Here is a 12,397-nt window from a genome sequence, read left to right on the forward strand (position 1 = left end):
TTCGCGTCTATTTTTCGGTACTAAAATGTCCTCAATTTGTTCAAATTATGACGGATCCAAACTCATCGGAGCCTGAAGCTAATTACTTCGAAGGGCTCTTTCCATTTCTGAAATATTTTATGAAAAAGAAATACTATTACGCTCCACTGTACTGCTGAGAAAATTATTATTTAAATTTTTTCGTAATTTAATATATATCTATACATAATCTGTAACTAAAATTATATTCGTTTATTTTGAAGTATTACTTTTACGAAGTTACACTTACTGCGCGATTAATTATGCCTTATAATGGGATCTTTTCTGCGTCATACTGCACGGTTATTACCGATAAACGATATAAATCGGACGGATGGACAAAGCAATGGAAATTAATTTTTTTTAATCAAGTAGGCACAACTTTAAGTAACCTGCGCAATATAAGAATTGCGAAATTACCTATTAGTTCTCTTCTCGATGGATCGTTGAGCTATGAAAACAGTACTAAATATAAAATATTTGTGTATATACTATTTTTAACACCATTAAAAAAAAACAATTTTCCTTCTATGTTTCTGAATAGTAATTAAATTGAAAAAATCAATTTTTCATGATAGATTCGTCTCTACAAATTACAATACAAAAAGTAAAAGTATTCGATAGGTTAATAATGTACCAGTTATTTTTTAACATTCCTAATGATAGTGACATTATTTAAAAGTTTACAAGTACTCGAACGATTATTTTATTCATTTTACTAACAGCTTCAACTGCAAAATAATCGGTGCTATTTTTACAATAACCACTTCATATAGATCTCCCTGTATGTTTTCATTATACTTCAACATTTATTATACAAAGTTATTCTGCTTAATGAAAAACGTCCAGGAAAGTCACGTAGCTTGCTGAGGTTTTTTATAATGAAATTTTGAATCAAAAGTAACTTTTAAAACATGGAAACTAAACTGTTGGATAACTTATTACGGTCAGTACTTCGCACAAACTACTATTTCAACTTTTTAGTATCGAAATTTAATATAACGATCTAGAGATAGTAAAAACTAAAATTCGGTCTAACATACGAATTCCTCCTATAATATTTTAATCAAGTATAGTTGTTATATACATTTGTAGCGTTCCACTAAATTAAAATAAATATTATATCGTAGTAGATACAATTAATTAAATACCGTCTTTCTAATACTATATTAAACTTGCCAAATTATACGAGACCTATAGTAATAAAAATGATTCGTATTTATAGACGTGTTAATTTTTTTCAAATCGTGAATAATATAAAACACGAAATAAAATGGGAAATAGATCAAATAGAAACGCAAAAGAACTTTTAAAGTTATCTAGTACTGTCGCGTATGTAAAAGTATAATTCTACAAAAATATATCGACTTTTAATGACTTTTTATATTCAGGGAAAATTGATAGTCCACTGTTATTCTGGTCTTTTTTCATGACACGGTACTTTAAAAGAAAACGAAGTTCAACGTCAAGCTTTTCTTCTTCCGAAAAAAAAAAGGAATATTCAATTTACGATTAACACTTTTCGATACTTGTCTCAGGAATGCTTGTGATGACTATGACAGCAGTTGACTATGACGATCCGAGCGAAGGCACGAACGCTAAATTGATTTACTCTATTGAAAAGAATGTTATCGAAGAGGAGACTGGTTCGCCGATTTTCGAAATTGAATCGTCAACCGGTGTAATAAAAACGGCCGTATGCTGCTTGGACAGAGAACGCACGCCGGATTATTCAATACAGGTCGTTGCAATGGATGGAGGGGGGTTAAAGGGTGAGTTTTTAAATAAAATAAGCAAACCATTAAGATCTTGATTGCGAGGAATAATAACAAAATTTGAAAATGTTTACTACGATTATTTTTGCAAACGATTATTACGTGATCAAAATTTTGTAATTTCTTTCCATTAGATATGAATAGTATTGTAAGGCAAAGGTCTTGATATTATTACGATTTTGACTAGTTATGATATACTGTATATGTTCTTCCTAAACTCCAATGAATGAAAGAAAATTTCTAAGCAGCAGGTAATAATTGTAAAGTAACTAAATTATATATATTATGCACCGTATAACTTTATGTCTGCTAACATTCAACATTACGGTTTATACACGGTCTTTTACTTATCACCGGAGAATTGGTAAATTAAATTTCAAGATTCTCTTAAAGCATCTCCCAATATTTCTCAATTTTTAAAGAAAACTCCAATAAAACAATGCAATTTAAATACATATTTTTCAAACATTGTATTATGTAAATAATAATTATATTAACTTTTAGATATTGTATTTTTCGCATTTTAAATTGTACATTGAGTATTTCTAGTTTCAATTACTCTTTTCTGTGTATACCTCATCAATTTATGTTTCCCCTACGCGTAAGATAAAACTGTAAATAATTTAATTGTAAGTACTATTCACTGTTAAATAGTAACAATAAATTTACCAAAGAATTTACCGTGCGATGATACTACATATTGGAAACGAGATGTTAAACGCTTAAATAATTAACGACACTTCTTTCATGTTCGTTACAATTTAAAAAATTAAGAATACCTTTCAATAAACGTAAAAATTACGACAAGTTCTATCAAAATAATAAATAAATATATGAAAGAGGTGTCCATACTTTGTTTCGGCAGTTTTTTTACACTGTTTAGATAATTCTTTATAATGTTTAGGAACGGGGACGGCATCTATACGAGTGAAAGATATAAACGATATGCCCCCGCAGTTTACAAAGGAGGAATGGCTCACAGAAGTGGACGAAACGGAAGGTCCGGATTTGCCAGAAATGCCAATTCTTACAGTTACTGTTCACGATGAGGATGAGACCAATAAGTTCCAATATAAGGTATCTTCTATTACATTTGACTTTTTCTTCTCTGATATTTCAAATCAAGTGCATTAATGTGCAAATTAGTAGGGAGAAGAAACAGAGCCTCCAACTGTCTCGATACAAATAAACTTTTACGATAATAAACTACAACCTTATAACAATTCCATAACATTACATATACGAATCATAGATACATATGCAAATATATGTAAATGTATTGCACATGTATGATTAAAGATCAATGAAAATATAGACAAGTACTTTTGCACAATATATTCCCTCTCTCGTTCGTTGTTGTTCTAACAACTCTTTGGCTATTCTACTTTTTTCCAAAAATTTTAGACCTTCTTTCTCATCGTTTTATCAACCACGCATCAATTTTAACAGTTCGATACTTAGAAATAATTAAGTTTAAGGAACGTACCCTGAAACTGTCCCTTTCTTGTTTCTGCAGTGGCAATTAATTTGCCGCGATTCTCTGAAGAGACTGCGCTAACTATTGTGAATTGTCAGGTGATTGAAAGCAGCGGTTATGGCGCGGACAAGTTCACCATGGTGAGGAATAACGATGGTACGGGATCCCTGAAGATCGTGCAGTCGTTGAATTACGAGGACCAATTGCAGAGCAACGGTTTTAGGTTTAGAATACAGGTCAACGATAAGGTGCGTCGAAATATCCAATCTCGTAGTCGATAACTGTGCATCCAACTTTAAGTCTACTTTCAGTTTATTGCTTTTATTCGATAACGGTCTTAACGGCAATTTCCTGTTACTCTCGACGCTGTTCCAGGGTGAAGACAATGACAACGATAAATATCACGTTGCCTATTCCTGGGTAGTAGTGAGACTACGCGATATAAATGATAATCAGCCGCAATTCGAGAGAGCAAACATCGAGACGACGGTGCCGGAGAACGCTCACATTGGAAACAACTTGGAGACGTTTACGGCCACTGATCCCGATCAGGGTGGTAAGAGCAAAGTGTTCTACTCGATCGATAGGAGCTCCGATCGTAAAAGGCAATTCTCGATCAACGAAAATGGCACCGTATCGATCCAGAGGAGTCTCGATCGCGAGGAAACCCCACGACATCAGGTTAGTCACCGAACGATACGCTTCCAAATTTCCCTCCATTTATTAATTTCCTTATTCACTGCTTACTCTGCGCCTCGAGCATCGTTCGTTTCAAGCACCTTTGATACATTGTTACTCTGACATTCATTTTTCTACTTTTATCGCGACTCTTTTATTATAAACGTTAAAAGTATAATACAAATTTATTTTTCACCGGATTGTTGCTCTTGTTCACGATTAATTTTACCCTCGTAGTTTTCTAATACTCGTGGGATAAAAAGAAAAGCGAAAAAGATTCCGTTTCGATGTATTATTTCATGTTCTTTATTTAGAGGGAAAAGTTTCATATTATTGCACCCTTTTATTTGAACTTTTACGCGACTGTTTCTCCTCGGTTACTAAATTTCTACTTCGGTGTACATTATATTGGAGTTTGCTTTCACCATTTGTAAAAATATATTTTACTTTTCCTGGCTTCCCTTTATTTTTGTGTTGCTGTCCCGTATCCTTCGTACACTCTACACAATCTACACCATTTCTGATTCATAGTTACAATCTCCCTTACTATTTACTGCAACCCTTCAGCCATTCCCTTTTAAATCCACAAGTTACGCGTGTTATTGTCTCTCACTGTGCGCACATAATAGTGATCTCGTTATTAATGCTCGTTTAGCGAGTTTAGCTGTCAAACAGATCTATTCATTTAATTCGTGATACGCTATTGATATTTTTCAGTACATATCGGTTAATAAATATCCGTAATTTTGACAACTGGTTAGAATAATATTCTTGGTTTCTTGATACAGTTATAAAATGTGCAATAGTCTATTTCTTAAGAATTTTGTACAATAATCTACCTTTCCAATTACTCTCATTATCGATGAATATTTCCATTAACACTAAGCATTTAACTGAATTAAGTAGCACGTTGCTTTCTTCCCGAGTCTTTATTCTTTTCAAACACTTATATTTCCTTCTCGTTATTGCCACTATCATTTTCCTCGTATCAATTATATTTGATTTTACTATCAATTGTAAAACGTTGTTCCTAAAAACAACAATTTCGTTCGTATTTCTATCCGTCATGTCCCTCTCTGCTGTGTCAAGAATATTTCGTGCGTCGATGAAAATTTAACAAATTCCTCACAATGTCACCGTAAAAACAAAAAGCTTACGTACCCAACGAAAGGCACGCAAACGATTCTAATCTCGTTAATTTAATAATAACTCGCAAAGAGATTGAATATTGGCAATGATTCGTCCGATCTAAGGATTACAATAAATCGATCTCCGAGTGTACAATGCTCTCAATGTTTCGTCACGACGAAAATGCTTACAGGTGAAGATTTTGGCTATCGACGACGGTATACCGCCCAAGACAGCAACAGCCACGCTGACAGTGATTGTCCATGACATAAACGACAATTCTCCACGATTCCTGAAAGATTATCGGCCAGTGCTGCCGGAGCATTCGCAAACGAAAAAAGTGGTAGAGATTTTGGCGACGGACGACGACGACCGATCGAAGCTCAATGGACCACCTTTCACGTTCAGAATGGACCCGAAAGCAGACGATGTAATTCGTGCCAGTTTCAAAGTTGAGAGCGATAACAGTAAGTTCTCGAGGCAGCTCCATTATTCCCTGAAAAGATACGTAGTTCGCGTGAAACAAACCCCCGGGATTTTCTGTTCTTTCAGAGGGAGCAAACGGGGATGGTATGGCCATTGTGTCGTCGTTACGATCATTCGATAGAGAACAACAAAAGGAATACTTGATACCGATCGTTATCAAGGATGCCGGAAATCCTTCTATGTCTGGGACTAGTACCTTAACGGTTATTATCGGGGACACTAACGATAACAAAATGCAACCCGGCTCGAAAGATATATTTGTATATAATTACGCAGTACGTACAATTAGTATTTATACATCAACGAATTCGGATTCTCGAGTGTTTCATAATAACACGAATTTTTCTTTTATTTTTAATCACGTAGCCCAACTTTGGGTAATTTAATAATAATCGCTAAAGCACAGCGAAGCTGTAACGAAACTAAATGTAATCGGCATTCGTGTTTTAATGTTACGATAGAAATTAATTTGGGGTTTAAATTTTCTTCGGTAATTTGATCGAAGCTGACCAAACTTTTCTAATTTTTCCGGTATATATTGTTCGTTTCAATTTTGTACTTAAACCAAAGTGTTTCGAAGCGATGTAACTTTCAGAGAATTCACAGAATTGCAAATGATTTACAGTAGATACTTTCTTGACATTTCTCTTCTTCTCTTTTTAGTTTCACAACTTCTCTCAATGCTGTTTGCATCATTTTTAATCTAGATATCTGTCTTTTTATTTCGATAATATGGATTGTCTTCGGAAGTCGTTTAACGTTTTCGTGTACTTAAAAGTAACATGGCGTTGAGATAATCTAAAGAAAATGGATTGAAATAAATTTTCTCGACGTAAACGTAACTTGGCGAGAAATATTAAATATAAAATTAAAATGTCAACGCGACCCAAGAATCAAATCGTTATTAAATCTGAAAAATGTTCAAAGTCTTTCGAAAACTTCTATCGATATTCCAACTAATAGATTCAGTTCCAAGGGTATCATTTCGTAAAAAACAAATTCATTTCACCTTATGCAACATTTTTTTGTGTTTCTCTCGAAATCGTTACTTTCTTGCCATATCTTCTTAGTGCAATTCAATCAAATGGAAATCGTAAATACGAGTCAATGTTCTAGGGACAATCACCGGACACCGAGATAGGCAGAGTTTATGTTTACGACTTGGATGACTGGGATCTACCGGACAAGAAGTTTTATTGGGAAGGTCTGGAGCATGCTCAATTCAAGCTGGACGAAGACACTGGTATGATCTACATGAAATCAGGGACGCACGATGGTAGATATCACCTGCGTTTCAAAGTTTACGATCGGAAACACACGCAAACGGACGTTCCTGCAAACGTGACCGTCACGGTGAAAACTATCCCACACGAAGCTGTGTTGAACTCTGGATCAGTGCGAATATCCGGTATAACAGACGAGGACTTTATACGAGTATGGGATTATAAGGTGGACATTTTATTCTTCTACCGATTGTTAACACAGTGTTTCTGGATCGATAGAAATCACCAATTTACCGTTTCAATTTCTAGTCGCAAACATTGTCGCGCAACAAAGCGGAATTGTTCAGGGAGAAACTGGCTCATTTACTAAATATCGATAGAGAGAACGTGGACGTGTTCAGTGTTCAATTACGCAGAATACATCCACCGTTGACGGATGTCAGATTTGCGGCCCACGGATCTCCGTATTACAAGCCTGTTAGGTTGAATGGTATCGTGCTGATGCATCGTGAAGAGGTAAATCACAGATTCGTTTCATTTTTCAATTGCAGTTTGATCGATTGAAAATCGTGTAATATGAAAATTGAAGAAAATTTGATCCAACTACTTGACCAAAATTTAGAATACAATAACTGTATATATTGTGGAGAACAATTAGAGTTTAACACCTTACTTTCGATAAATGAGTCTTTAAACATTATAAATTCAAAATTGCTTAAGACGTAAGTATTTTTATTCGTGGAAACTCGTTCAACAGTTTAACCTATGATGGTTTTCAAAATTAGAAGAAGAATTGAGATAAAAATAGTTTCTTTTTTATAGCTTAAAGAGTGGTAATTTTATATAAGAGGAACAAATTTTAAATGCTCAACAAGTCTCATATATATTAAATATTATTATATAATATTCTTTAACTACGGTATTTATAAGACGCTGGCTCAGTTTTTACAAAGAACTTAGCACATAACGATTTAATGTATAACGAAAATAAATGTTACTAACGAGCATTTCTCGCGAAATAGCTTCTAGAGAAAAAGCGGGGAATTTTTTAACGCGTAATACGTGACGAATAAATATTGAAATATTATTTTAAATTAATTAGATCGAGAAAGAAGTCGGAATCAATATAACGATGGTGGGCATCGACGAATGTTATTACGAGAACGAAATGTGCGAAGGTAGTTGCACAAACACGTTGGATATCAACAGCTTACCATACACGGTTAACGCAAACAAAACCGCCCTTGTCGGTGTACGGGTGGATGTAATCGCTGAATGCACGTGCGGAGCACGTAACTTCAGCAAAGGAGAGTCTTGTAGAAGCAGCCCTTGTTATAACGGTGGTCGCTGCATGGAAGGACGATTTGGATTATCGTAAGCATCAGTTTATGGAGATTCGTACAACGAAGGCCTGTTGATCCGGATTAATAATTGTTTCGTATCTCTATCACGCAGATGCCAATGTCCCTCTGGATACAATGGACCAAGGTGTCAACAGACTGCGAGAAGTTTCCGTGGTAATGGTTGGGCGTGGTACCCCGCCTTAGAGATGTGCGACAATAGTCATTTAAGTTTCGAATTCATTACAAAGAAACCTGACGGTTTACTTTTGTACAACGGTCCTATTGTTCCTCCCGAAGCTGACGAAATTATGGTTTCCGGTGAGCTATCACAAGACACAGTATCGTAACTTTCGTACGATTAAATATTAGTTCTTTGAACCTATTATTCTATTTACATCGATACAATTGACCATTATGACTTTCATTATGCTCTTCATTTTCCCTTCAACGTCTTTTTGTCTAAATAATTTATGCTCTACTAAATTTTGTATCGTATGTATAAATGAAAATCAATTTGAAATAAGTGAAGCCAAACCGAAGGGAATTAATATATTTAATACTGCGAGACACTATTAATTTGGCATACTTAAATTTTATTGTACACTTAATACGTATATTTTCGAGTAATAGCTTTTTAAGTCTATTTATTTGAACATATTTAAACTTTTAATACTGAATTATATCTTTAATGAGGGCTGTATCTTTAATGAACAATCATTTCTGTGACGTAGAACTAATTTATGGTAAAATAATTGATACATTATTGGTTTTACAGATTTTATATCCGTTGAGCTAGAACGTGGAATACCACGTTTGTTGATAGACTTTGGGTCTGGTACTTTGGAATTGAAAGTTAAGCCAAAGAGAACTTTAGACGATGGCGAATGGCATAGACTCGACATTTTTTGGAATACAGAGGTGAGAATATTTCTTTTAATTGTACTGTGATCAATTTAGAGTAATAGTACATAAAACTTTGCTTCGATAAATCAGAAGAATACAAAATTACATCGGTTCACAGTGATGTACGAAAGATAAAAATATAGAATTGGAAGTCTACTTTTCAATTATCTATCAAACCCTTTAATTAAATTGTACCGTGCTATTGAGTTGCTACTCAATTTTTCATAACAGTTGCTTGTTGATCAATTTCAGAATGATCGATTAACCGATTTATCTATCACTTCCTAGAATTTTTTCAATATTTTATTGCAATATCCTTTTAATATAAAATATCCAACATTTTATTGCAACATGAATAACTTTTCGCGAAACACTGATGCCCATTCGAAGAATATCTTTTATTTACTTTTCATCAAACTCGAGTGCCCTTAACGAGCATTGCAATCAAACATACCCATGTCTAAAAACACTTTGTTGAAGAGATTCGTCGTGTAATTTTTTTGCTCGAATCCAATTAGCACACTTTCCTTTCTTTACAGTCCGTGAAGCTCATCATCGATTACTGCAAGTCCGCGAACATTTCGGAACCAGAGGACGGTACCCTACCGGAATTCAATGACACCAGTTGCCAGGCGCAGGGCATCATACCGCCATTCAACGAATACTTAAACGTGAACGCGCCATTGCAAATTGGCGGTCTATACGTGGAACAGTTCGACCCGACTCATTACAAATGGAAGCACATGCCAGTTGGCAAGGGCTTCGATGGCTGCATCAAAAATCTTTTCCACAACAGCAAACTGTACGACCTGGCTCACCCTGGCCTCTCGAGAAACAGCTTAGCAGGCTGCCCTCAGACCGACGATATCTGCAACAACCAGGAATCCACGTTCCGATGCTGGGAACACGGCACTTGCGTAGGTAGCTTCACCGAAGCGAGATGCCAGTGCAATCCAGGATGGACTGGCCCCGGATGCATGACACCTACCATTCCATCTACCTTCAAACCACAGAGCTACGTTAAATATGCCCTGTCCTTTGAACCCGATAAATATTCCACTCAAATTCAATTGAGATTCCGTACTCGTGAGGTTCACGGCGAACTGTTCAGAGTTAGCGACCAACACAACAGAGAGTACGCCATTTTGGAGGTAAGTACTCGAATCGTTGTTCCTTTACTTGTGTATATATTTTGTTACTTAATACAAGTTTTGAGAAAGTAATTTCTAATTTTGTAAACGTAAGAACGGAAAGTCCTCAAGTCCTACGATTTTGCTTGTTCTAAACTTTCCGCGGAACGAACATCGAACAAAATACGAATCGACATAAATGTAATTAATTGTTGGTCGACAATGAAGTATATTTAAAGAGGAATAATTAATTGCCTCGTGGAAATGAAAAGTATTTCGTTCTACTTATCATATTTTATTATAATTCCTCGATTAGTGTATCCTGTTGAACAAATACTTATGTAAATTTATAGTCGATTTAGTACAACGTTAATAGTACAATTCGGTGAATGTTCAGATGGAAGTGTTTTGACGATGCGACATATTAATTTGTAAGAGTTAAAATTCTTCCCTTTCGAATAATAAGTTCAGATGCATATTTAAATATTTTACATTAAGTTAATGATCGAGAATTAGGTTCAAGTGTGTAAAGTAAAGTAACTAATACACGGTGGATGGATTTTTCAACTGTTAGATCAAGGATAGCAGACTGCATTTCCGCTACAATTTAAACAGTCTGAGGACCGAAGAACGTGATATCTGGCTGACCGCTATAGCAGTTGACGATGGACAATGGCACACGGTCAGAGTTTCGAGATATGGATCGGCTGCGACTTTGGAATTAGATGGCGGCGAAGGAAGAAGGTTCAACGAGAGTTTCTCCTTCGAAGGACACCAATGGCTGCTGGTCGACAAACAGGAAGGTGTTTTTGCTGGTGGCAAGGCCGAATACACTGGTGTTCGGACATTTGAAGTCTACGCCGATTATCAGAAAGGTAACATTTAATAAAGTAAAATGAAGAATATAAATATCCACACGAGTAGACCGGGCTAAATTCTCCTGTAATTATTTAAACATATAGTATATATTATATTATATCTGAATACGGAAGTAAGAACAAAGAAAATATAATTTTAAATGGTATTCAAAAAGTAGGAACATTTTCTTATTTGCGACTGGTCGGAAACTTTGCATCGGTATAGTAATACTTTAAAGAAACACATACAAAATGGAATACAGTTAATTCTTTTCGCCTTGTGTTTTTCACACAATATATGCTTATATGCAATATAAATAAGAATTGTTGAAACTTTTTCACGTGGAATAGATTTTGGAAAATTTATTTGACCGGAAACTTTTACACGCCACTGTATACGATTTTGGAGGTATTTTACAAATCTATATAAAAGATTTAATTCGACGAAAGTTAAATTTACACAAGTACGGAAAATATAATTATCATAATTTAACATTTAAAGCTTAATTTGTTTGAATTTTATATAAAAGAGGAGCAATCGATAAATATGAATATAAAAAATGAATGAATATTTTAACGTTTGAAATGTATTCCGATCAGGATGTCTCGATGACATAAGACTAGAAGGAAAACATTTACCATTACCAACTGCGATGAATGGAACACAATGGGGTCAAGCAACAATGGCTAGAAATGTAGAAAGAAATTGTCCGTCAAATAAACCCTGTGCCAACGTCATTTGTCCAGATCCTTTCGAGTGTATCGATCTCTGGAACGAATACGAATGCACGTAAGTGTCGCTTAATGGCTAATATATTGTTTGTCATAGAAACATGTTCATAAACACAATCTTATTCCTGTCTTTAGATGCGGTGAAGGAAGAATTCCATCCCCAGATAATAAAGGATGCATGGATAAGAACGAATGCATAGATTATCCTTGTTTAAACGGAGGTAGATGTATCAATCAGGATCCTCGGTTCCGCTACAGATGCATTTGTCCCGATGGTTTCTGGGGAGAGAATTGCGAACTCGTGCAAGAAGGCCAAACGCTGAAGCTCAGCATGGGAGCCTTGGCAGCCATTTTGGTCTGTCTTCTAATCATTCTTAGTAAGTATTGTTCGATAGTTTTTAAATCGTTTAAATATTAGGTTGTTCGAAAAGTCGTTTCATTTTTTTTTTGGTGAAAATGAAACACGATTTTTTTAGAGTGTGTAAACATTTTATTAAATTATACATTCTCCATTTTGGAAAACGAAATGACTCTCCGAACAACCCAATAGTATAGAAAGGAGAATTATGTTCGAGTATTTCGGATTAAAAAGATTAGAAACAAGGTCGAAATATAATTTATCAAGATTTGGTTACTACAAAAGTGGA

General features: G+C 35.0%; 1 protein-coding gene across 1 annotated transcript in view; it reads left to right on the top strand.

Moving 5' to 3' along the window:
* LOC143144970 (neural-cadherin-like) overlaps window positions 1–12,397 on the top strand; it is a 488,335-nt gene that overhangs the window by 473,636 nt on the left and 2,302 nt on the right. Inside the window, exons 20-34 of the mRNA XM_076307878.1 lie at window positions 1,557–1,790; window positions 2,698–2,870; window positions 3,369–3,518; window positions 3,646–3,951; window positions 5,270–5,543; window positions 5,629–5,837; window positions 6,679–7,011; window positions 7,095–7,301; window positions 7,888–8,159; window positions 8,241–8,446; window positions 8,904–9,046; window positions 9,571–10,182; window positions 10,736–11,036; window positions 11,619–11,808; window positions 11,886–12,127. Coding sequence (XP_076163993.1) covers window positions 1,557–1,790; window positions 2,698–2,870; window positions 3,369–3,518; window positions 3,646–3,951; window positions 5,270–5,543; window positions 5,629–5,837; window positions 6,679–7,011; window positions 7,095–7,301; window positions 7,888–8,159; window positions 8,241–8,446; window positions 8,904–9,046; window positions 9,571–10,182; window positions 10,736–11,036; window positions 11,619–11,808; window positions 11,886–12,127 — 3,852 coding nt within the window. The remainder of the gene's footprint in view (window positions 1–1,556; window positions 1,791–2,697; window positions 2,871–3,368; window positions 3,519–3,645; window positions 3,952–5,269; window positions 5,544–5,628; window positions 5,838–6,678; window positions 7,012–7,094; window positions 7,302–7,887; window positions 8,160–8,240; window positions 8,447–8,903; window positions 9,047–9,570; window positions 10,183–10,735; window positions 11,037–11,618; window positions 11,809–11,885; window positions 12,128–12,397) is intronic.

Source organism: Ptiloglossa arizonensis, chromosome 3 (assembly GCF_051014685.1).
Source record: "Ptiloglossa arizonensis isolate GNS036 chromosome 3, iyPtiAriz1_principal, whole genome shotgun sequence".
Classification (NCBI taxonomy): domain Eukaryota; kingdom Metazoa; phylum Arthropoda; class Insecta; order Hymenoptera; family Colletidae; genus Ptiloglossa; species Ptiloglossa arizonensis.